The sequence below is a fragment of the Gastrolobium bilobum genome, unplaced genomic scaffold (genome assembly GCF_033153095.1).
Source record: "Gastrolobium bilobum isolate Gb01-03AN ecotype WA unplaced genomic scaffold, APGP_CSIRO_Gbil_v1 utg4377, whole genome shotgun sequence".
NCBI lineage: Eukaryota > Viridiplantae > Streptophyta > Magnoliopsida > Fabales > Fabaceae > Gastrolobium > Gastrolobium bilobum.
The window spans coordinates 1494821-1520248 of record NW_026895684.1 but is presented as its reverse complement, the minus strand read 5'-3'; the positions used below and the strand labels follow the sequence as shown (position 1 = coordinate 1520248).

Below are 25428 nucleotides of genomic sequence, written 5' to 3'. Positions count from 1 at the left end.
ATAATCCTTACCATATGAAGCAATCCTCATTTTTCTGAAGCTTGTGCTTTCATTCTTAGGAAATAATTTTGCTGCCTATATATCATACGATTAACAAAATAAAATGCAAAAATGATTTATTTCATTTCCCCCCGTATAAGACGAGTATGAATTATTCCCTCTTTAAATATTTTTCCCTCAAAAAAATAAACTTTCCAAAGTATTATGACCCTAAAAATGGGTGAGGGTCACAAGAGAAAAGAAAACGATTTCCAAAAAACTGGACACAAAAAAAAGTATTTGAGAGGTTAATTTTCACTTATATGAAGAGGATGAAAAGGAATTGGGTAGAATAAATTGCCAACCTTTCTAGCCGAGGGTGTGTTTAAAGAAAAAGATTGATAAGAAGGCCATGATAATGAAAAAGGATGGAAAGTTTTTAATGCTATTAACATGAAGAAACAAGTATAAAACTTACAAGTTACAACAATACACATGGTAACAATACAGCGAATTCTAATCATTAAAACACAAAAATGATTAAGATTAAAGTTATTTAAAGGTCAGATGATAATTTTAAAAGGTCATACGACTTTATTTTCTGATGTTGATTATTCAAGATTTAATCTCCTTGCTCTCACAATAAATCATTCTTCTCGGTTGATCATTCCTAAAAGATTTGTTGTCGTTGTTCGTTCATATTTTTCGTGTTAACTTTTTATTTTAAATAATTGGCGTTTATTGAAAAAAGTAAAAAAAAAATGGAATAAATGAATTTTTTTTCTTTTGGTAATCGGAATAAATGCATTTAAATTAATACTACGTTTTCATGTTTCACAAATAATTGAATGTAAATATTGTTTTTTTTTGAGTAAATACCCTTTTGGGTCCCTAACAAAAAACACGGTCCCCAGTTTCTTACAAAAATAAATTAGTCAGTTAGTCCCTAACAAATTCAAAGTGAACCCATTTTAGTCCTTTTGAGGGACTAATATGGGTCTTTTTTGAATTTGTGAGGGACCACGATTTTAACTAAATAGGTCCACTTTGAATTTGTTAGGTACTAACTGAATAATTTATTTTTGTAAGAGACTAAAGTGAGAACCGTATTTTTTTGTTAGAGACAAAAAGGGTATTTATTCATGTTTTTTTTTAAGGTACTAGTTGTTGACTCAGCCGTTAAAATCCTTTGCCGTGAATGTTATGACCTGAAATGAAATTCTAACAATTATCGAAGGAAAAAAAAAGTAGCCTCTTTATTTATTTTTTTCCCATCTATTTTCGATAATCCAGGTATCTCATACTAAAGTTTCTTTTTCACATATCAAGAACAAAAAGGTTTTGGGATTCAAGAAGAATACTTTCGCAACTGTGCACAGAGCTTGCAGTACATATTCCCTTGTTAAAAATAAAAAATATGAGATACGGATGAAAATAATCAAAAAGGTAAAAATAGTATAAAAATATTATTTTTTATTATATTTAATAAAAGAAATATCCAATACTCAATACAATTGGAGCACCGAAAAAATATATACTCATTCAGGAGAAAAATCAAATCAAATAAATAAAGCCACTTAACTCACATAAAACCCATATATATACTTGGCCTCACTTAAACATTTAACAATTATAATTTCTATATAATAATAGAATGTTGTTGACGTTGATGATCTAGAAGGAAAGAAACAACCAACCAACTATCTTAACTATAGCCCTCCACAGACCACAGAAGCGACTCTCAGCATTAATTTAGACAACACCTCAGTGTCTCTTATATCATTTAGTCATCAAAATAGAATGATGTCTATCCTAAGCTTACTGCAGTTAGCTAAAGATTCACCATGAAGTCTCTTCAAGTGGCCCAAGTACAAGACCATGGGAGTCACACTGATAGAATTGATCAAGTTTCAGACAAAAGCATTGTAGTTCCTAACAAACTCGTCATAATAGCTGATAGCTTCAAAGGCGAACATTCATGGTACTTCTAGAACTAGCATCTTTTTTTTATAGATTAGACAGCTAAAAAATCAGTAGTAACAATATCTTGATATGTCTACATGAATTTAATTTTGCATGTCTAACCAAGTATAGTTCTCCCCCACCTCTCTTATTTTCTGTTCTTTTCTGGTTTGGGCTTATGCAGGTTCATTGCTCCTCAAATCCCAACAGATTTTTCAGTTCAAGTTCAGGAAACCACTTATGGTGTTCACAAGGTATAAGATAAAATACTAAGATAAATAAAGCCTAAAAATCATCAGCAGAGTATATAGAGGGTAAGAAAATCATAACATCATAACACTGTCTATTATTAATCTATTATCAGACTTTCATCTCAATGAGTGACACTGACTGGTGTGAAGCACAATTCTATCATAGGGAGCATAAGAACCACTCATTCCTTTTCTTCCTATTGTGTGTATTTGTGTCTGCAGGTGTCATTTTTTCTCTCCCCGTTTTTTAATAGAAAGAAAAAAAAGTTCCTTAGGAGAGAAAGAACAGAAAATAGGGGATAGTAACCGGATGTTTGGTTTGTTTTATTACATTTTCAATTGATATGTTTTTCACTGATAATTACGAAAGCTACCACATTATTTTTATTTTTAACTTTTTGTAAAAAAAAAGTGAAAAATTAAAAAATTATTATTTTCATCATTTTCTTCACAAAATCTAAAAAACAAGAAATAGAATAAGAAATGGTTATATTTTTGTAATGAAAATATAAAAAGACAAATCTCAGTGCATAAGACTTCCTGACTTGCAAGAGAGTAGAGGTGAGTATCGATTGTATGACCCTTATATTTTTTCAAAGAGACAGTTTCCAAAAAACAAACCCATAATCTTCCGGTAATAAGGAGCAACCTTATTGCTGCTCGAATTCGTCCACCTCCTATACTTGTAATCAAACTATATCATCTAAAAAAAATAAACCAAGCACCCCACTGTGAGACTTAATAACTACGTATGTTGGTTATTTTTGCTGTAACATCATTTCGTATGTTGGCTACTTTCTCTGAAACAGTACCCCTTGATATCAAAATGCGGCTACATAGGACGATTGGAAGTTCAATCTTTGATCTCAAATTCTGGCAATGAGCTCAAGCTTGAAAACTTTCCAGGGGGATCTGATACATTTGAAACAATTCTAAAATTCTGTTATGGCCTCCCTATAGACTTCAACCCAGATAATATAGCTGCACTAAGATGTGCATCAGAATTCCTAGAGATGACTGAAGAACTAGAAGATGGAAATCTCATATCCAAGGCAGAAGCTTTCCTCACATTTGTTGTGCTCTCTTCATGGAAAGACACTATCACTGTTCTGAAATCTTGTGAAAATCTATCTCCATGGGCTGAAAACCTCCAAATTGTCAGAAGATGTTGTGATTCCATTGCTTGGAAGGCTTCCAAATATGACCCCACAATTGAGGATGCAGTAGCTAATCAAGAAAGTTGGTGGTTCAATGATGTGGCAAACTTACGCATTGATCATTTTATGCGGATCATTTCAGCAATAAGCGCAAAAGGAACCAAACCAGAGATCATTGGTAAATGTATCATGCAATATGCCAAGAGATGGCTACCAGGAATGGATGTAGAGTTAGAAGGACTAAGAGGATATGGACATGGAAAGAGTAACCTACAATTCAGTATTTTTAGTGGGAAGAAGAAAGAAAGCACTGGACACAGCAATGAGCAAAAGACAATTATTGAAAGCCTAATAAGCATAATTCCTCCTCAACAAGAAGCTGTCTCATGTAAGTTTTTGTTGCAGATGTTAAAGATGGCCATGATGTATTCTGTATCACCAGCTCTTACTTCAGACCTCGAAAAGAGAGTGGGTATGGTATTGGAGGATGCTGAGGTGAATGATCTTTTAATTCCAAGATATCAAAATGGAGATCAAGGAAAAACAATCAAGTGAGTATACTTACCATTCTTTTCATCTTCTTTACTCCCACAGTTGAATTGGCATTAATGCCAAAGGTCAAATCTAACTCTGCAACCATCTAAAAAAAAAAGGGAAAAGTTCAAATAACCTCCTTCAGTTTGCTTTTGAATCACTTACCCCACTACATATATATATATCATTTAACCCATGTGCTTTTTTCCATCCAAGTCCCTCCATAACGGTGTTAGAGTTTCTAACAAATATAACTATTCTACCCTTCTTTATTTGTAGATTGTTTATAATTTATTCCCAATCAGAGTTTGCTTTGTTCCGTAATCCTTCTTCAATATGGACTATGATGTCATTACGTAGTTTAGAAGGGGAACCAGGGTTCAAGAAGAACATGTGTGTTCAATTTGAATTTCCATGTTAGTTTAAAAAAACAAACTTGTGGAAATATAAAGAATGCTTACCAAAGTGAACTTTTCCAAATAAAAAAAGAACCCAAGAGTAATGAAAATGAACAGTGACAATAATTTCTATCTTTTTCTTTTTCTATTATTTTTTGCCTCAGTAGCAGCATGACTAATTCATCTGAAGAATGCACCATGCAAGACATAGAAGTAGTCCAACGGATTGTTGAATATTTCTTAATGCATGAGCAACAGCCGATGCATCAGCAACAAAATTCTGGGAAATTCAATATTAGCAGGCTCTTGGACAATTACATAGCTGAAATTGCAAGAGATCCAAATCTTTCAATCACCAAGTTCCAAGTTTTAGCTGAATTGCTACCAGAAAATACTCGATCATGTGATGATGGTCTCTATAGAGCCATTGACACCTACCTCAAGGTCATCCTTTTGATTCTTATTTTCTTGTGTTTTAGTTTCCAGTTTTAAGTGTTGTAAAATGGATTTCAAAACAAAGTTTTGACATGCTAATATTGACATCTCTTCAGACCCATCCTTCACTGACCGAGCATGACCGTAGAAGACTCTGCAAAATACTGAACTGTGAAAAACTGTCATTTGATGCATGCATGCATGCTGCACAAAACGAGAGATTGCCTCTAAGAACTGTTGTCCAGGTAAAGTTTACTGGATCTCTGGAACCTAATTGTCAACTATTTCAGCTTCATACATGATAAATGAAGAAATGATCATGAACCAGTTTTAAGAATTTCAGATTCCATACAAAAATATGATGAGATGATCATAACGCACAATTCAGATTTTAGCATCATCTGTTAAAGGCCATTGAGAAACACAGTGACCGAATAAAACATTAGAACCAATTTAGGATAATGATTTTATTGAATATATTAAAAACTGTATCTTCGCAAACCTTTTACTTTAACTTTCAAAAGGAAATCCCTTAAATACTAATGGAATCCAGGTGAAAGGCGATTTTTCAATGAAAGAAGGAACTGTATCAGAAGGAAAGAAGGATGATCACATAGAAGCAGGATAACATAAATCCTCCTTACAAAGAGAAAAATAAAAACAAAACAGCAAAACCAATACAGAAGTGCTCCCAAATCCCTCCCTGAAACCATGTGCTCAAAGAGAAGCTATAACAACAATCCCATCACATAGCAAGAGTGAATGCAAAATAGAAACCATAAAAATATTTCCTCAGTACACCAAGGCTTATGCCATTACTTACCTATTGTGACTTAGAAATGAATTTTCTTGACATTGCAGCAAAACAGAATTTTGTTCGGTAGAGCAATTTAAAGACCAGAAATGTTGACAAAAGACATAATCATCGAGTGAGAAGATTCAACAGAAATATCTATATATTTCCAAGTTTATTTTTAATAAGATAATTAATTCCACAATACAGCACTGGAGAACTGGTTCACATAATATAAATGGCATTTAAGATAGTTTGGTAGCATAACAAGTGGATGAATTGATAGTCAAAGTCCCACAGCATTTTTAGAGCTAATATGACCAAATTGGTGGTTCAGCTTAAAAGTTTTCACCTGAACGAAAGAAAACTAGACATGCAGGTTCTATTTTCAGAGCAAGTAAAGATGAGGGCAGCAATGCAAGAGAAGGAGCCAGCACAAAATGGAATCAACTCTGAACATGATGGAAACCAGATATCTGCAGCTCTGGACATTAAATCACTCAAAGCAGAACTTGAGAATGTAAAGTCCAAGATGGTAGAACTGCAGAGTGACTACTTTGAGTTGCAACAGGAGTATGAAAAGTTAAGCAACAAGCCAAAGAATTTATCAGGCTGGAGTTTAAATTGGAGGAAGATTAAAAAGTCCTTTCATACAAAAACAGCAGGGGATGAAACTGAAAATGGTCAGGATATACCCAAGTCATCAAACCCCGTACGACATAAAGGAACCCCTAGAAGAAGGGTCTCAATGTCTTAAAAGTATTTCATTTTCAACATAAAAAATTATGTAGCAAAACACCTATCTAGCCATTTTTATATGAAGCATATAGTCTAAATTTTATATCTAAAGATATTGTTGACTTCAAAGACAGGAAAGTTCTTTATCTGCAGCTTCCATATACAAAGGCTTCCAAATGCTGCAATACAAGCAATACATACATAAGAAGAAAATGGAATTATTTTCTCAAGTGACTAGATTATTTATACAAGCTCATGAACACCAAGAACATTCAGCTGATAGAACATCAACTTACAAGTTTAGCAATGAACCATAAAAGATGCAGATGAAAGGAAAACAAAATACTCTAGTTTGCAGGAAAACGAAGCTTCAGAGGAAATAATCTATAAGAATTCAAAATATAGGAAATGTGATGCTTGATTAAACAATTCGTGATCAGGTTTTCATTTAGAATGCTTGCTTACACTGGTTTAGTAATTAACAAGTTCCTTCTATTGGCTGAGCACTCAGTCATTTCAGAAATACAGATTCTTGCCTCCTTGAGTCATAGACGTACTGTTGTTTACTCTAACATCTAATTACAATGATTTATTTGGACGAAATTCTTGATGTTCATGGTAAACAACAAAACTGCACACAGCCTTCAAACTTCCATACTAAAAAATCCCCAGGTTTTACATCTTTATTATTTCTATTCATACATGGGCAAAAATAAATTATAGCAATTTAAATTATCATTTTTTTAAAATAAATATATTAATCTATCATCTTAAACATCAATGTAAAATTAAACTGAAAAAAGAAAAATACCGCAACCACAACTTTGGACCTGGGATAATAGTTTTGAATGGCTTATAGACACCATATTTGGATGTAAAGAGCTGAAGCAATGCATAGCAAAATATCAAAAGTAAAAATTCTTATTCACTAACGAACAGCATAATCCTCATTAATCAATAAACTCCAACAAACCACTGGACCATCCTATTTTTTCCACATCCAAATGGAACAAAAAAAAAATCCAAAAAAGAAAAAACAGCAGAGCATTCAAACCAACATGTCCCCCATAACTACCTAGCAAGGGTCAACATCTTGTTCTTGTCGGCTTCGACGGTATTGGTAGCGGTAAATAAGGGGTGGTCAGAAAGCGGTTTCTTGAGGGTGACATAGGCCTTCTTGTAATTGGGTTTTGCGTACAAGGTGCCAGCAGCGTGATTCTTCTTTTTGCCCTTCATGTTCAAAGTTCGCACCTTTTGGACCTCTAAGCCATAGAAGGATTCAAGGACACGCTTGATTTCGACCTTGGAAGCTGAAGGGTTTGTCTTAAATGCGATTTCTTTGATGACCGATGAGGCTGTGGTGGGCATGAGCGGTATCATTTTTAGGTCTAAAAGATTTGCCATCATCTTTTGAACCCTCTCTTACAATCTCTCTGATTCCCTCCTTAAACCCTGCCAAATTGCCCAAAAACCCTCTTCCGCTTATCAACGCTGCCCCCTGTTTTTGTCTTTTTGTTTTGTTTTGTTTTTTCCTCCATTTGTTAATTGTGCTTTTTAAGAGTACGGGTTAAAGAATAAAAAACAATATTTGTTATTACATTACTTTAAAAATATTTCATATTTTAACGCACATTTATATGTTAGTTAACATAATTTGTTTACTTTTAGTTAAAATATTCTTTTTGTAATTTTGAATTACTGTTTTCTTGACTATATCTTTTTTGTAATTTTAAATTATTATTTTGTAGATAATAATTTTCTTAAACCAACGCCTTTCTTTTTTTTTTTTTTTTGATATCATAAAGGGGACAAGCCCCAACAGAAACAGAATAACCAATGCAGACTAAGACAGGAAAGGGAAAAACAGAAACAGCAAGGAACCTAACAGCAAACAGAAAACTAACAGAAAAACAGGAAGCGAACATCATCCTATCATTCTGCTATCTATAACCAAGTGCAGCCCCGGATCCAAAATGTCTGCAGCAAGGAGATTTAATAGTTCACTATGTGGGGATGGAATAAGGTTGATACCATGAGAATCCTCCAAAGCCTTCTTTGCAATCCAATCCGCACAAGTGTTGCAACTCCTAGGAATATTGTTCAGTAGGACAGTCCACTCTTTCTGTAAAAGGACTCGAATCTTAGCTACCAACGGCAGCTTTCGAGTATCATTACCATAATTGGTAAGAAGAACAACGTTAAACACCAACCTCTAGTGTCATCTCAAGCGTTCAACAACTCAAGAACGCTTCCGGAGTGAGTGGGAGCAGAAGAAACGGGGATATTATACGAGACTTTGTGAGATTTCTCCTGCTCGCAAGCTAATATTGACAAGTCAAAAATCAGTAAAATATACGGACCCTTTCAACCAAGAATCTAGAGTGAGATATACAAAGAATTTCTCATCATAAATAACGGAAAAGAGCTCCAATTCAAATTCCTTCAAGGGTGAACTTTTTTATCCATTTCTCTGCTTTATATGAACGTCATGACACTGACCTATATATGCTTTTACTATTTAAAGATGGATGAAGCAGTTAAAAAGTATGACTGAAAGTTACGCTAAAAAATAGGACAGAATCGAAGTTCATGGAGGAAGCACTCCCCTATCACTGCATTGAATTATATTTTAACTTTCAGTCAGCCTCTACCCATTGCATTGCAGAACTGTACCAATAGTATTTCAGCTCATTAGAGATAAGGATTAAACTACAATAAATATTTTTCTGCGTAAATTTCATTATCACCAAAGGTTATACCGGCATTGTCTTCTACAACGCGAATTTTAAATTGAACCACATTTATCCACACATTGGAGAGGAGACCAAAATAAATGACTCATTCCAAAGTTCCAGAATATTAATAGAAGGAAAACTCTTAAGACATTGAAAATAATGCTTGCTTTCTATCATTTACTAGATGCTTTATATTCTAGATAAAAAACAAAGGAGTGTGAGTGGGGAACTAATGTAATAACTCCCCCATCCTATATTGGTCAGATTTTATGACTCCTTCTTCTTAACCTGGTAGGGGTATTTCTGGTATATTGAAATGCTACTGACCACTAGTGGAAGAGCCACAAGGCAATACAATGAAGGTGGTTTTCCTTCGAAAATGAACTGCAGCAATGCTGTAACAAGTAGAGCAGAAACAATGACAAACCCCTGCAACCAAATTGAATCAATGCCACCGTAAGTAAAGTTGTATAAAACAGATAAAATATGAAAGAGTTTTTATACCCCAATATTCCCCATAAAATGATTTTGAAATTTCATAGAACTGCCATCATGTCTGGCAATTCATAAGTTCCTCAATAACTTCATGTTGTCTGGTAGTGAATCAGTAATTAGTTGGTTGAGTACCAAAAGCCTGTGCAGTTACTACATCTACTGCTCTACAGATAAAGTGCAATAATAATTTCTCTTGATAAACAGCAACATGTATATTAGAATTTAGATTAGAGCCCTCAAAAGCCATGGTAAAACTTAACAAAATATTAAAAGCATCAAATGCATACAACCTGTTTCCTCCAAATCAACCAGTTGATATATGATGTAGGAACGTGGCAAACTAACAATAAAACCAACTACCATGGGATCACCATTTTTATCCATCATCTATGGCTAGAGCCTCCCAAAACTAATTTAGTTCACAAAGTTAAACTTACCTTTCGAACACCACCAGCATGACTTGTAATTAAACCAACAAGAATTCCACCAAGGGCATTGAAAATTACTGGAATCTGAAATGAATATAAAACAATATGTAACGTTTTTAAGTTGATGTACATCAATATCTATTAAAGGCACAATTACTCTTGCATATTGATAAAAATGCCCAGAACAAGGCACTAAAAAGGTCCATATTATTGATTTGTAAGTTGTAATCATACTAGCACAGTTAACTACAGATTCGTCATCAACTAGTTTAATCAAATTTATAAAACAAAAAAAAATAAAAATTATTGAACCACAGACGTATGGCGTTTCAATTTTGTCAGCTAGTGAGAGAAAGTCAATATGCAGTTGGGGCATAATCTCTGTTTTAAAAACCAGACCGGACTGGCCGTTTCACCAAAAAACCAATGAACCAGTCAGGTCATTGATCTGAACAAACCAGAAAACCGAATGATGAGAGAATCGATGGAGAACTAATCAAACTGGTCCATAGCTGGTGGTGGAAAACAGGTTTTTTTATTATTTAGTATTCAACCAAAAACATCTTTTGAGACAAACAAATGCCCACATGAATTGCTGTAATTTAGCCTTTTATTATTGACTTTCTATCCAGCAGGACATATAATAGGGTCCTATAATACTAATTTAAAATTTTGTTCAACGCGATTTCTTATGATTTTGTGTTTGTTTATTACTTAGTATATTATATAATATTAAAATATATATTTAATTATCATCACTCAGACCAATAAACTGTAAACCAATGCCTGCTGTTACTAAGACAGCCCCCCCTCTCTCTCCCAAAACAAACAAAAAAAAGAGAGAGAAGGAAACTGCTACTGATCCTGCAAAAGTACAAGTCCAAATTTACATGTATATGCATACTGTGCTTGGAGCAGAGGACAGAATACCAAAATTTGAACCTTTCAGTTTTCTAGACCTATGTGATGATTGTATTGGCTTCTTGACATGCATAAGCATGACAACAATCTAATGGCTCCAAGAATCGTATCACAAAAGTCAAATATCAGTAAGAACATTACCAAAGTTAGAGGAGTCCAACCATAAAAAAACCCATGTTGTCTCATAGCTTCTCCATCTGGAGATTTCAAGGTACTGGTAAGCAAACATAGACTTCCAACAATTGACATTTCTATAGTCATCAAGTATGACGAGTGTTTCTTAACCTGTGATAGAAGGAATCAATAGGACAAATATAAATATTAATCAAACAAGGAAACTTAAGTCGGAACAGAAAATTGAAAGTTCTGGTAACCTGAGAGGCCCATTGACACAAGGTAGAGGCCAGTCCAGATAGAACTGAAGCAACTAAAACAGGAATAATTCCATAGAATAAAATTTGATCAGCATTACCACCAACAGAACCTTTGCTAGAGCCTTCACCAATGCTTAGAAGAACTGCTGCAGCTATTAACAAGAACAATGCCCCAATTTGTTGAGTTGATTGTTTTTGCCTGTATGAACTATTATCAGATGCCTTGAAGTGTTCAGTGTTAGAATTATAGGTTTGGGGTAAGGGAAGAAGGAAAACAGATAAGATGGCTATCAGTTTATGAAAATATGATTGATAGATGTAATGTGTTACAATACCCTAACCTAAGACTCCTATTTATTCTAGTAATTAGGTAAAGAACTAGTACTACTAGTACAAGCCTAGGCCCACAAACAAGAAGACTAATATCTTATAACCCTAATTTCTTAACACTCTCCTTGAAGCTAATAACCTTATAACACTAAGCATTAGCTTGCTATGAGTAGCATACCCACAGACAAAACATATAACACAACCCATTTTAACAGGAAGCTATCACCAAGAAGAGAAAAGAAATTTGGCACAATAGCAGATGTTGAACCATCCAAATACGGAAAAGAGAAGAAGAAAAGAAGCAATGTTGAACCATCCAATGTCCAAGCAAAAGCACGAACAAGAAATGCTGAAAGCCATCCAGTAATAGAAGAAGAGAAGAAAAGCCTTTCAGAATAGTCTCACTAGAATCAACCTCAGAAAGTGCTGCAGATCTACCCAAATGACCCAATGAGAAATCAACACCGTCGAAAACACCAAAAAGAGCAAGTGAAATATGCTGAACCCAACAAAATATAATTGAAGGTGCTGAAAAACACCAAACTGCACATCTCTGGCCTTAACCCAAAATCACGGAGTGCAAGAATATCACTGGACTCAAAGAAAACAACCTAAACAACACCAAAGTTACACCTTGGAGAGTCGAAATCACAAGAAATTGGGACAACTCCTGCTCCACAGAACAAATTACTTTCACTTTAATTTTTTTATACTGACACAACAGCTACTGAGTGAAACCATTTACTTGAAGAACATCGATAACAGTTTAGCCTCCCCACTTACACATATTTGAACAAATGGGTTTTGTCATAAATGGCAGAAAAATTAACGATTGTAATTGCAGGAACATACCTCAAAATGAAATAAGTAAAGAATGCAGTGAAAAATATTTTTGTCTGATTCAGCATTGAGAATGTGAGTGAATCAAGATTCTTGTAAGAAATTTGCAACAAACTATTTTGCAGTGCATATATAGCTGCAGGAATTCCTGATGCAGTCAATGCACCAACCAAAGTCCACTCTTTATACACTCTTCTCAGACTACCTTCTTTTGCCATGAAAAACACTGCACATATAACCTAAAAGGCAGATTAAAGAGATGCATGAATTTTTCCAACTAAAAGGAATATTTTAGAGATACATATTTTTTCCCAATAAATAATAAGAGAAGCAAGGTACAGGTTTCCTAATCAAGACAATACAGTTCAAGAACTACCTTCACAATCTCACATGACAAAACAGATGAAGTGACAATAACTTCACGCCTGTGGGAAGAGAGGAAAATAAGTTAATAAGACATGCTTCATATGGTCATTCGCAATTAAGAAGTTAATTAGTGATTTAATGCACAAGCAATTTTTTTAAAAAGGATAATTAAGATATTAATATCCATTAATCACATGGACAAGTTTATTTTTAACCTGAGGTAAGCACATATGATTTATTCTTTTGATTATACTTGATCAACTGGATCTCTTCTATTGTTTAGAGACTTATTAAAGAAAATAGAAAGGTCTGTAGTCTTTTTCTTTTCCTTTCTGTGCATTTGTGTGTGTGTTTTTAGTGGGATTTTATATCCTCCATAGTGACACCATTGCAAAAGCCGACTTTGATATAGTTCAACATTTAGCTTATCTTGTTGAATTATGTTAATCTTGTGATCCTAATCCACCAAGTACCAACCAATTTTACCAACAACCACTGCCATACATAAATTGGAAGATAATTAATTCTGCTAACGATAATTAAAATACTAATTATCTGCTATGCTTAACCGAAAAATGACGACCAAATTCCAGGTCCGGGATTAAAAAAATAAAAATAAAGGTGATAGATGGTTGGCTTTGGCAAGGGTAACTTCAAATACACTTGTATGGTGAATCAAGAAGAAAACGGAAAAGCATGAGAAAAAGGAAAAAATTAAGTTGAATTTATGAACGTAAATCCTTCAAAAGAAAAAAGAAAAAAGAAAACCTGATGAAGCGTTTGGAGATCAAAGGTTGAGCTCCATATTGGAGAGCGAGGAGAAAGGAACAGAAGAGAATCTTTGTGTCCATGCCCTGAGCCTGAGTGGGCCCTCTGGACTTCGGTGGCGCCATTCAACACTTCAATTCTAATTCTTCCGATTTTGTCTCTCCGGCGTCGCAGTGGGGCATTACTGTTTATACAGTGGAGCACACGCACGAAGATTTTTAACAACTTTAAATAAATAATTGTTAATAATTTTATACAATATAAATAAAGCCACACTGAACGAGTCTTATTTTAAAAATTATAGAAAGAAAAAGTTAACTAGACTATGTCAGTCTATAATTGCTTCTGAAATGTGATATATCTAAAGTTCCTAATGTGTGTGTTTAAGTATAGTTAATCTTACAGATTATCGATATATAAACTTTTTCTGTCCCAATTTGTACTCACGTGATATACTCATTTTTTTTTTTGTATTTGTACTTTTTAAAAAGTTTAAATTCAATTTAAATTTTACTCTTAATTAATTTGATTTAATTGAGTGATGAAGTATATTTTTATTTAAATAATATTATATTCATTACTTAAACTTCTAAAATTTTTAATTAATCCAAAAATCAATTGTACTTATTCATATATGATAATGAATAGTACACATTATTCGAATTGTCAATTTTTTTAAATTAAATATTGACTGTACTTATTTTTTTTTATACACGAAGAAAAGCTAAGAATAACATACATTGTTTAAGTATAGCATTACATGAATGTTGACTATACTTATTCCTTCAAAACATACAACTACCTCTTACCAGACTCATAATTCATAAGTCCATTACTGATGTTGTCAACAGGTAGTATTTTATAATAATATTTTTTTACTGTATATAAAATTATCTGAATTTAAAATTGATATATAAATAAATCAATATTCATAATTTTTAATATAGACAAAAAATTTTAATAATAGAATATTTTTCAAGCTATTATTATTTATTTGTTATTGATATACTTCTATTCATCATTACTTTTTTCTGTTACCCTTAATAAATATATTATTTAGTCTAATGTTATAAAAAAATTTCTCGATCTTTCAGCCAAGAGCTTCTTTCTAGGTTTTCTCGGCAGAAAATTTAGTGGTTTAGCCGAAATGTTTTTGTCAATTTTCTTTTTGATGGGCATTACTTTTCTGTGACAAAAAAGTAATGTTTGTCTCATAGACAAAACAAATAGGACCATCAATTTTTTTTATCAAGATCTGACATCGTATTTTGATAATTTTATATATGTGACAGACAAAATTTTTCTACCACAACTGCATAAATATTTTTGCCTTCTTTTATATACAAATAAGGAGAAAATTCTGATGTCTCCTTCTTTTCTCTCCACCCAACCTCTAATCTCGCTGGCACCAATTTTGCAGCTAAAAAAGGAGGTAAATGGATGCATGAGATCATCTGCTTGTTTTAAATTTGCAAGAGGTTCTTATACTTGAATACATTTTCTTGTATAATAATTTTTTAAAAAAGTTATAATTCAATAAATCAAATGACTTGATCATAATTTTTTTAGAAGTTACAATTTAATAAACCAAATGACGATATCATATACTATACATCTAGCAGTTATTTTGAAATTGAAGAGAATCCACATCCTATATAAACAAGACTGTAAATGACTTTTTACTGGCATGTGAAAATAATCTTCTTGACTTTATTTTTTTTAATCACATGAAATTTATCTTATGCTTATCCTCTTTATCTTGCCGGCATATTTGAGAAGTTGTATGTTTTGAAGGAATTCTGAATTATTATTATTATTTTCTGGATGGTGGGGGCTTTTATTTAGGTTGTTTATTCAATGCCGTGGAAGAAAGGCGATCATGATATTTTCAGATGGTGAGGGACAATAGAACATATTGTGAGGTGATGGTGTTGAGTACCGACTTTAAGGACCATGCTAACAAACAAGAAGGCATCATAATCACCAGAAAGCTAGAGCTGTAGCTTATTTAAAGAATCTCATTGAGGGTATACATTGGCTCCTTTTTATTTTGCGTCAATAAATGGCCAGGTCACATAACCTTAGCTTCTTTTCTTTCTTTTTTTCTACCCTCTTTTTTCTTTTGATAATTGGCAAGGATACATGCGGATGCTGATTCATGCTAACTTTGTTTATCCTGAAAACGACCGCTAGGACAATTTTTGAGATTCTCCTTCCAAAGGTGGATTTTCTATTTTAGTTAAAAGAAAATATATATTTTCTTTTATTTTGTCATGCTCTTAAAAGAAAATATATACTTTTTGTGTGTTATTTATAAACTTAAACCCTGCTTAACCTGCCTCTGATCATGTTCAACCATTTGAGCAGAACGATGCTGGTACAACAGTTCCAGGAGATCCTAGTGTTCATGCAGATTGAGAAAACTGTGGAATGGGATTGCAGCATATGGCCAAAAAATCAAGACCTCTCTACACTCTAGTCGTGCCGCCCTTGGTGCTCATGATGCTGCATATGAGGAAGCGGTAGAGATAGAAACAGCCCATCCTATAAAAAGATCCCTTCTGAACATCTTTTGTACAGGCTGTAAAAGACAACAACTTTCTTCTAAAGCATTTCCATTCTAGGCTTTCAGGATAGCTAACTTTAAAAAAACAAAAAAAAATACTTGCCCCATAGGGTTATCCTTAGTTTTCCTTCATCTGCTTTAAGTATGCAAGCACATAAATCTGCACCAATTTTTATTCTGCACAAAAATGGCCATTTTGTAATGTGTATGATCTCTGTACATACAGCCTTGCAAATATTTACATGCATGTCACATAGTATCACATGGGTGGAGACATAAGATTTCTTCATCACATTGTCTATCAACTTTGCATCCCTTACTGGTTGGAAATTGCCAGGCTTACGACTCAGCATGATCATTCCATAAAATTGGTAGGCATTCGACTAACATATGAAACATATTCAGAGATATTTACCAGCGACAGATCCCAGGTGCCCCCGTTCTGCTCAATGCCACTATTTCCTCATACTTTGAGGGAAATACAAAGCCCCACAACTGCATGGATGAAAGAGCATTTGCTGATCAGTTATTTATTTATTTTTGATAAAAAGTTTTTTATTTTTTTACTTTTGCTTTAGGTAAATATCTCTTCAATTAATAGATTTGGTGGCCAACTACTCAGCTGGAACAAATAGATCAAAGGAAGAAAAAAAACAAAGGGTTGGGAAGGTTCAGGTGAATGTGTGAGTGAGGGGTGAGGGTAGATAGGGGAGCTTTACGTGTACCTCTACTTCCTTCACTTCAAAGTCTTGAGAATGTGCAAGGCAAGGATTCCCGTAAGTTTCTGAGACCGAACTTGACCCATTCAATCTTGAGTAGATGTAAAAAAAGAAAAAGAAAAAAAGCTCAAGCAGATGATATAGAAAGCAGCTAATAATTAGTTCGAGAGAGGAAAAAAATAAAGATAGCATACTGAAAGTACAAAGTTCTTACAGATCACCATCCAAATAAAGCGCAAAATGACCTCCCCCACCAATCGCTAGAAAGTTAGTGGTGCAAAGTGTGAAGTAGCGATTTACTCCTGCAATATTGTGGTTAATTCAGCATAGCTAGTCAATAGAAGAGAAGCAGCATTTGGAACTCCAAACCGAGCCAGATATTCACATTCTGCCATCATGGAGATCGAGTGCTAAGGTGGGGGTTACAAGTGTGTAATTTTAACTTATCACATTTCAAAGCTTAAGTAAAGCCTCGTACTGATACTGAATCTCACAAAATTACTCTGCTGAATCTCAAACAAACATACTACATCAACTTTTTGTGGGCCACTAAAATTGAAGTATATCAACCGTTTGAAAATTGAAAACTGGACTTCAATTATTACAATATTCTACTTATGGAAACTGTTAAAGATTCCAGAAATTCATCTACCAAGACATTCAGATGAACTGACACCGACTTAAAATTTAATTGCCTGATAAAAATCATTGCATGTAGCATACAAATTCTGGCGTGAGTGTCTGAAGAAAAGTGAAATCAAGCCTTCCTCAATGGGAATTGGTTCTATATGTTGAAAAGAAACATTTCCTTTAGCGAGATGTCATATGATCTCATGATTATCCATAAATGTAGCCTTCTAAATTTATATATATATATATATATATATATATATATATATATATATATATATATTGCGGGAAGGGGGGGATTCTGCAATATAGCCAAATTCTGAGCTAAAAAAGTATCATTTGTTTTAAAATAAAACGCACTTCATAGCATAATTTGCAAAATATGCACCACAAAACCCATGGGGAACTCATATGTCATTAAAATACCATCATCATTCGTCACAATAAATCAACTTCAAATAAATTCTCTCCTCATTCCACAACCTTTATCCCACTTTGGGGTCAGTATGGCTTTGAGATAGACAAATTAAAATATTCATTTAGTGGTTTAGTCATTCATACAATACAAGTTATTAACAAATAGAACAAATTAATCACTGATTTTATTATCAAGAAAAACACAGTATAATTATAACAGCAAAAGAAAGATAAATAATAGATACCTGTTGGGCGATATATAACAGGACGCCCAGAGGTATTTGTGAAAACAAATGTATTGTTTGTTCCCTGTACAGAATTTAATGTCAACAAGATAAAATAAAAAAGTAACATCATTGCAAAATGAAGCAGATAACAGTATCAGACAGTGGAAAGGATAAAAGGTGACCTGGTATTTCCTCTTGCTGGATGGTATAAGAGGTGCTTCAACCAAGCCACCAAACACTGCTCCTTTACGGTCTCCAACAACCTGGAACAGACAGAATAGCAAACATTGAGAACCAATACAGGACTGAAGAGTGCAGAAATTAGCCTTGCTGATTAAAGGATACAATAATGCATATATCATTGTTAATTCAGAGAAAAGTGAGCCAACCCAAAGTAAAGTATCATAATTCCAAGATGCGACTTTACAATTGAACAGCATAAACTTGTATAACCAGTAAGCTTACAACAGCGGACTTCAACTCAGTCACCTTAAACTAGAGCATGCTACTATTAATGACAATGTCAAAACTTGGTATCTGATATACAAACTACAAACAAGACTATTAGAACTGTTGGGATTAAAGATAAACTCAGCCATTTATCCATACAAAGTTATCAAGGTCACAAATATAAACTGGAAAAAAAAACGTAATAAAATCACCATGAACCAACAAAATAGTTGCTTTCTTTGCTTCTGGCAAATTCGAATTACCAAAAGCTTGTTCATGTTTAAAATATGTACCTCCTGTCTGTTGGTTTGGAAATAAAAATGGAAGTTTAAAGTAAATAATTGGAATTAAATATGATGCAGAACCTATTTTCACTCCATGTGCTACTCAATTTATCAGTCAAATAAAGTCCAAGCAAACATCAATTAGCCTACTCAGAAAGAAAAGGATTGTTTGACTGTTAACTTCTTTGTTTTTAAAAAATTCTCAAAGCAGAACAGACATAGATAAATCATAAATACATGCTTAGATAAACATATGCTCAAGGGCAATGAAACTGTACCAGCAAACTGATTCCGGGCCAAATCATGCTTCTCCGGTAAAGAGTTGAAAGTGATATACCATGCTTCCAAGTGCTGCATAAAACACAAAGAGGTGATAGAACAAATTAATCAACAAGAAGATTTTGGAACTTCAACACAGAATGGCAGAATCTCGTGTCTGCCAACGAATCTACATATTTACATACCTGTATAACAAAATCCATTTCCTCCCATGAATAAGAGCCGGAAGTGAAGCATACACAACACTTCTTATATTGTCTGAAATAAGCATTGAAGGTTCAGAAATCTCTGGCAGATGATCAACCAAAGGTACCACCACAGGCTCTTTAACAGGCTGAAGCTGCCTCATCTCAACACCATGCCCATCATCAAACTTGGTTTCATAACTATCTCTCCGGTCTTGGTTGCGAAATCCACCCATTCTGACAGCTTGGTGGATGGCTCTACCAAGTGATTGCTTACTCCTAGAAAACAAACTTTTCTTCACAACAAGATTTTCTTTCATGGAAGAGTCTGATAAAGGATCATCACCAGCTGCTGATGCTGATGCTGCAGTTATATCATCATTCTGTCCATCATTGTTATCTCCAGAATCCGAAGAAGACAACAAAGAAAAGAGGAATGCAGTGAAGGATGAAGTATCAGGCCCATCAACTAAATCATTTTTTTCCTCTGATTCACTTCCCTTTGACTCATCACCCACTTCTTCTTCCTAAACAATAATCATATAGATCTTCCATTTTAGCAGAGGATAATGGATACCCTTAAATAAAAAAAAAGGCCTTTAAAAAAAAACTAAAACATTGCCATTAATTCAATTCAATTCAATAATTATAAGACACAATGTAATTTAATTTTTTTTGAGAGAGAGAGAATGAATCAGAGAACTTACGGAAGGAGGAGGAGGGGGTTTGGAGGGTTTGTTGTTGTTGTTGTTGTTGTTGTTGTTGTTGTCAGAGATAGGGTTGAGAAGAACAGTGGTGAGATCAGAAACGAAGTATGCTGCTTTGCTCCGCAAGGATTGCTTTTTACCCATTTTGTATTACTATTTATGGAATTGAAGGAATCAAGATTCAATTTCCACCGCAAAGAAAGAAAAAAACATGGGATTCCTATATTCCCAACCTTGAGTGATGCTCTGAACCATACGTAATAAACCCAATCCCTTTTTTGTCTCCGGCAAACTCGATTATTATGATCTAACTTTATAAAATATTAAAAGACGCAATAAGGCGGCGCATAGTTTTGTCCTTGTTATTGTTGTTGTGATTAGTTAGTTGTGATGGTGCAGAATCGCTTTCCATTTTTGTTGAGTCACCAAACTTCTTCTTTGGGTCCACCACTTTCAGCGCGGCTCCCGAGCCTAGGTCCTTGGTTCGGATACTAGCGGCAAATGTCCAAAGCTGCAGCTTAACCGCGAAAATGTCAATTTTAGTATTGCTAGCTTCAAAGGCTACGTAAATTATTAATGAAATCCCATTATCAGTGAGACTTCATGGCCCAATGGATAAGGCGCTGGTCTACGGAACCAGAGATTCTGGGTTCGATCCCCAGTGAAGTCGTCTTCATTGAAGATTTGAATTTTGTTTTACTTTTTTTTTTTTTTTTATCTTTTTAGTACAATTTTGTTTTATTTTAGGCTTGATGTTTAAGTTTGTTCTCATAAATTAAAGGGGAAAACTAGTATTCTGTAAAAAATGTTACCAGCTCACCCATTGATTTCTGCACCAGCCCTTTTTGTTTTTTATTTTAATTACATGAATGGGACCCACACGAATTGTTCTTTCAGCAGGAAAAATTGGTTTAGTTCCAGTTACATGATGGTCACTTTTCCCTAAATTAAATCCATTTTTTCATTATAAGGAGGGGATGTGGGCATAAAATAGTAAAAATAATAATAATAATTTTTATATATTGTTAAAAAATAATAAGATTAGTATTATTATTTCTTTTTCCAAAAACTACGGGAGCTCCTTCGAAAGTCTTTGATATTGAAAAAACTTATAAATGTTCATAAAAAATGATAAAATAAGATTTAGATATTTATACGATAATTCCTCAATTTCCATTGTTTAATCCTTCAATTGAAATCGCAAACAAAAGATTGTGTTTTCTTAAAGCTTATTTTTCTTCTCAATCTTTCTATCTTCGTCCATTTAGTATAATTGATCTAGATAAAATATGATAGGCTCATCAGAGGCCGAAATACATAGAACTAGGTTCAAACTCACAAGATTCAGAGTGGGACGCGATGGCTTCCACCGCGCAACACAGGGCGTGATGCCACCATTGCGCATGAAACCACCCTTTAACATAACTTCAGAGATAAGGAATCAATCTCAGGAACTAATAAAGGTCCACCGCCAGTGGCGGAGCCACATGTTGGCTTGAGGTAGCCTCGACCCGGACTAAATTTTAACAAATTGTACTTGTCATGTATAATTATAATTTAGCCCGGTTTAAAATTGTAATTTGGCCCGGGCTAAGATTTATAATTTGGCCCTATCAAAAAAATAAAATATATTTGGTGAGAGATTTGGGTAAGTTGTATTAAGTTATGTGTTCCATTTTCACTTATATAAAAAAAATTAAATATATTTAATAAAATTATAACTCTATTTGATACTGTCTGCTCAGGTGTTTTGTATTTAATATAATTTAAATATATTATAATATGAACTAACTAAAATTAAAAAAAAAAAAATTACATATAATTTTTTGGCCCGGGCTCCAAGTGGACCCTGGCTCCGCCACTGTCGACCGCGCCTTTGTACAAGTAAACAGAAGACAACACCAGCTTGCCACCACTTTATCAAGTTAGCCTGACATCAAGAGATAAAGTTATAGAAGCACCAGCAGAACCTGTAGCCCTTGAACAGTCAATCAGAGGCCATACCGCCTTCCTAAGGTGCATCAGAATCACTATATAAACAGAGGGTACATGCCCAGTTATGATCATCTAGTTCAATAAGAATACACATAAACCTGACATTGATACTGACTTGAACGTCAGAGTGTCATTGCAAGTACCCCGGTCAGGCTCACCGCTCCGAAGAAGAACCAAAGTCCTATCATCATCATCAATAACAACCAGCCCAAAAGACAGATTACCTAAAAGTCTTCTTACTTTAACTGTGTATGATTTGGCCCAATACACTTTGATCAGCCCATATTGTATTTGGTTTGATGGTACCAGAACATTATAGCCACGAATGGCTTCCTAAAAAATTTAAAGACTACACAAAACTACTGTAATCAACTTGTACAATGCGTCAAACGATAATCAATTTAGTTTATTAATTATAAACATAAATGGATTAATATTTCTTAGGAAATAATTTTATTTTTTATATACACATAAAAATGTATGAGATCTATGTGGAGTCATATTAAATGAAGAGAAAAAAAAAAGAAAAAAAAGTCTCACACACTTTTATGTGTATATAAAAGATAATTTTATATCTTATAAGATTAGAAACACTAATTCCAAACATAAAACACTATTATTTTACCTTTTAAGTCAAGTTCGTTTAGCTTGTAAATTAAATGGCTCAGGTTAATATATTTAATTTAAAGGGGAAAGCTCTTGAAGTTTGTATCACTCACACGTAATGTAATCCACGAAATACATAGACAAATTATTTTAAACGAACTCTCTTGCATGAGATCCACAGTGACAGATAAACTTTTTTTTTCAGCAAATACAAAAAAGTTAAACCATTAATTTAAAGGGGTAGGATATTGTAACAACCAACTAGTGTTACTATTAATGTTATTACTAATAAATTTCACCGTTAGATTGATTATGTTGATCCAACGATTATATTCATTTCCATTTTTGTATGATTATGATTCCCTTTCACATTAAATATAAAAAATCATAACCATACAAAGGTAAAAATAAATATAAAGTATTAAATATGGAAAATCATAACCATACAAAGATAAAAATAAATATAATCGTTAGATCGATTATGTTGTTACAATATCCTCCCCTAATTTAATTGCGTCGATACTTTATCGATCCAACCGACCGTATAAGAAAAATTGGGCTATTTATATTTTTTAAAATTTTTGAAACGATTTTTTTAATGTTATAGTCAACATGCTTGCAACTTCAATTGAGATACTCAATTATTCATAGAACCTCCTCTGGGTTGTCGCACTCATGTTTTGAGGGATTTGGCCGGGGTTGGCCTTCAAAGGGCCTGCATTATGTAGTGCGTTTTTTTTCAGTTTTTTCTTTGATTTAAAAAAAAAATCAACATATTCTCTTATAAAATTCAAAAAATCACAGAATCGAGATAAAACAAAATTCATTTAAAAATAAAAGTAAATTGTAAATTCGAAACATATCAAATATATAAAATTAAACTAAATTTATACATTGGTAACTAAAAGAAAAATTAATGTTCCAATAAACTAGCCAATAGAATAAATTTACTTAAAAGCCTATTCCCCAACCCCCCCCCCCCCCCCCTAATCTTTCAATGTTCTATTTCAATCAAAACATTTTAAAAATAAATGAAACGACTTAGTGTTGTATTGGAACATTATAGATACGAGACAACTTCCTAAAAAATACAAAGATTACACAAGAGTAAGGATGAAAGTGGGCAGGGCTGGGCCAAGCTTTGTCCCGAAAAATTCAATTCTCTACTAAAAAATTCAATTTGGTCTGGCTCAAATCTAGTACGAGTCTAACTGTTAGCCTGACTTTACCTGTTTATAAAAAAATAAATGGTCTGCCCTAACCCGTTAGTCTGTTAATTTTTAACTTCAAAGCAGAATCATGAATCAACTTTACAAAATACTCAAATTCTGTTGTTAAACCAAAAACCATAATATCAACATCCAAACAGAATCATGAATCACAACAAAACTCATACAATCTGCAATTAAGTCACTTTCAAAAGTAAAATGCTCAAATTAAATAACATGTATTTCATCATATTCAACAAACAAATTCATATTATGTAAATTAAAATAACTACATGAATCCAACAAACACATCATGATGCTTGTAGTAAATATAACATCTTCCAAAAACCTTTTAATATATTCACATACACAATCTAATATGCTGAGATATTGGTTCCTTCTATATAAGAAATAAAGTTAGATTTCTATTAAAATATAATCGAATATAATTAAGTTATAAATAATTGCAATTGATTAAATTTATATCTATTATTTTTTTCTTCAAGGCATACTTATTCTATTTTATTTTATTTAAAATAAATAGTACAATATAAGCTGGCTCGTAGGCTTATAGGCCAGGCCTTGTGAAAGTAGATCTACAACTTTTTTATTAAATAAGTTTTTTCAAGGCCCAAGTTAAGCTTATTTTATGAAATATATTATGTTAGTTCTGATCTGACGTAGGCCGAGCCATAGGCTCGTGTAGGCCAGCCCGGCCCAGCCCAATTTCACCCTTACACAGGACTACTATAATCAACTTGTACAATGTTCAAACAACATTGAATTTAGTTTATGGCAAATGTAACTCTCACGTTATATAGAAAATAATTTCCTGCACACACATTAAATTTTGAATTATTATTATTTTTTATAAAAATAACGAGCCCGGCAAAATATGTGTATGTAGGAATCAAAATTTTTTTCTTACAATATGATAATAGTGTTATAGTAAGTGCTTACAGGTTTATTGTTTTTCATGCATGCTTTAGAAGATAAATTTATTTTTTACACACATAAAATTATACGAGGCTCGTATTTTTTCTTTTTCTTTCTTCTTCTCACATAGGCCCACATAGATACCACATACTTTTACTTTTACGTGTATATGAAAAAAATTATCTCCTAAACATTAATTTGTTTGGATAGGCTTTTTTCTTTCCAAAAACTACATTTAAAAAAAAAAGCACTTTTATAAAAATTCCATTTAGATGAATGTTTTTAGAAAAAGTAGGAATCATACAAAAAAGACAAAAAAAAAAAAAATTGAAACTAAAAAATTTTAGCTTCTAAAAAATAAAAAATAAAAGTCAAATATTTTTTAAAAAATTTAAATTACTTTAACTTTTGTAAAAAATATTTCTAAAATAAATAAAGTATAAAAAAAATTGGAAGTGCATTGAAGCGGGCCGGTTAGCTTATTTTAAATGATATAAGTTATGTTATTTTAGGATAAAAATAAATACAAAAAATAAAAATTATGAAATAAAAAAATTATTTTGTGTCAGTCTTTCTGTTACCATGAACGTAATTTTAAGTGATTTAAAATCTCGTAACTTTTCGCTTTCACGAAAAACCCGTTCTTACCTTTTTAACATTTTTTCTTGTATAAATGGTTAAGCTAGCATAACTGCTTACATTGCTTTCAATTTTC

At 33.1% G+C, this 25428-nt stretch overlaps 4 protein-coding genes and 1 non-coding gene across 13 annotated transcripts; 2 read left to right on the top strand and 3 right to left on the bottom strand.

Moving 5' to 3' along the window:
- The first annotated feature begins 1735 nt into the window (after nt 1-1735).
- LOC133289684 (BTB/POZ domain-containing protein DOT3) lies at nt 1736-6375 on the top strand. 7 transcript variants are annotated; one of them, XM_061487707.1, is made up of 6 exons: nt 1736-1960; nt 2126-2195; nt 3002-3897; nt 4503-4725; nt 4833-4966; nt 5873-6375. In XM_061487707.1, the coding sequence occupies exons 1-6, from the start codon at nt 1824-1826 to the stop codon at nt 6264-6266; spliced, it is 1854 nt and encodes a 617-aa protein (XP_061343691.1). In that variant the 5' UTR covers nt 1736-1823; the 3' UTR covers nt 6267-6375. The 7 variants fall into 7 exon arrangements, with proteins under 7 accessions (XP_061343691.1, XP_061343687.1, XP_061343682.1 ...); XM_061487703.1 differs by having other exon boundaries at nt 3002-3900; nt 4452-4725; XM_061487698.1 differs by having other exon boundaries at nt 3002-3900; nt 4449-4725; nt 4833-4961; nt 5889-6375.
- LOC133289742 (uncharacterized) lies at nt 6275-7715 on the bottom strand. The gene is made up of 2 exons (XM_061487745.1): nt 7323-7715; nt 6275-6426 (listed from the first exon to the last, which is right to left on the bottom strand). Exons 1-2 carry the CDS (start codon nt 7652-7654, stop codon nt 6372-6374), a joined length of 387 nt encoding a protein of 128 aa, XP_061343729.1. The 5' UTR covers nt 7655-7715; the 3' UTR covers nt 6275-6371.
- A 1266-nt stretch (nt 7716-8981) lies between these two features.
- Nucleotides 8982-13693, bottom strand: LOC133290627 (UDP-N-acetylglucosamine transporter ROCK1). Of its 2 annotated transcripts, none has more exons than XM_061488741.1 (7): nt 13505-13693; nt 12747-12795; nt 12383-12609; nt 11201-11399; nt 10968-11111; nt 9915-9989; nt 8982-9411 (listed from the first exon to the last, which is right to left on the bottom strand). In XM_061488741.1, the coding sequence occupies exons 1-7, from the start codon at nt 13627-13629 to the stop codon at nt 9250-9252; spliced, it is 981 nt and encodes a 326-aa protein (XP_061344725.1). In that variant the 5' UTR covers nt 13630-13693; the 3' UTR covers nt 8982-9249. The 2 variants fall into 2 exon arrangements, with proteins under 2 accessions (XP_061344725.1, XP_061344729.1); XM_061488745.1 differs by having other exon boundaries at nt 12383-12596; nt 13505-13527.
- A 1842-nt stretch (nt 13694-15535) lies between these two features.
- LOC133290610 (uncharacterized) lies at nt 15536-20275 on the bottom strand. Of its 2 annotated transcripts, XM_061488725.1 has the most exons (9): nt 19969-20275; nt 19262-19788; nt 19076-19148; nt 18246-18326; nt 18082-18145; nt 17004-17091; nt 16796-16880; nt 16486-16565; nt 15536-16247 (listed from the first exon to the last, which is right to left on the bottom strand). In XM_061488725.1, coding segments are annotated over exons 1-9 (1143 nt in total). In that variant the 5' UTR covers nt 20113-20275; the 3' UTR covers nt 15536-16246. The 2 variants fall into 2 exon arrangements, with proteins under 2 accessions (XP_061344709.1, XP_061344706.1); XM_061488722.1 differs by having other exon boundaries at nt 15536-16565.
- Nucleotides 20276-20565: 290 nt separating this feature from the next.
- On the top strand, nt 20566-20638 carry TRNAR-ACG (transfer RNA arginine (anticodon ACG)). Its single transcript has one exon. It is a non-coding gene; the product is annotated as a tRNA-Arg (tRNA).
- The last annotated feature ends 4790 nt before the right edge of the window (nt 20639-25428 follow it).

Bases quoted from the DNA above. Each gene is read 5' to 3' on its own strand.
- LOC133289684 (XM_061487680.1), top strand. From the start codon at position 1,824: ATGAAGTCTCTTCAAGTGGCCCAAGTACAAGACCATGGGAGTCACACT. The intron at 2,196-3,001 runs GTATAAGATAAA...TCTCTGAAACAG, and splicing joins CCACTTATGGTGTTCACAAG to TACCCCTTGATATCAAAATG. The intron at 4,962-5,846 runs GTAAAGTTTACT...TTGGTGGTTCAG, and splicing joins CTCTAAGAACTGTTGTCCAG to CTTAAAAGTTTTCACCTGAA.
- LOC133289742 (XM_061487745.1), bottom strand. From the start codon at position 7,654: ATGATGGCAAATCTTTTAGACCTAAAAATGATACCGCTCATGCCCACC. The intron at 6,427-7,322 runs GTAGTTATGGGG...CTTGTATTGCAG, and splicing joins AAGATGTTGACCCTTGCTAG to CATTTGGAAGCCTTTGTATA.
- LOC133290627 (XM_061488741.1), bottom strand. From the start codon at position 13,629: ATGGCGCCACCGAAGTCCAGAGGGCCCACTCAGGCTCAGGGCATGGAC. The intron at 12,796-13,504 runs GTTTTCTTTTTT...CTCTTCCCACAG, and splicing joins ATCTCCAAACGCTTCATCAG to GCGTGAAGTTATTGTCACTT. The intron at 11,112-11,200 runs GTTACCAGAACT...CTTCTATCACAG, and splicing joins TGTGTCAATGGGCCTCTCAG to GTTAAGAAACACTCGTCATA.
- LOC133290610 (XM_061488722.1), bottom strand. From the start codon at position 20,112: ATGGGTAAAAAGCAATCCTTGCGGAGCAAAGCAGCATACTTCGTTTCT. The intron at 18,146-18,245 runs GTCACCTTTTAT...AATTCTGTACAG, and splicing joins CCAGCAAGAGGAAATACCAG to GGAACAAACAATACATTTGT. The intron at 17,092-18,081 runs GTATCTATTATT...ACAATATTGCAG, and splicing joins TGTTATATATCGCCCAACAG to GAGTAAATCGCTACTTCACA.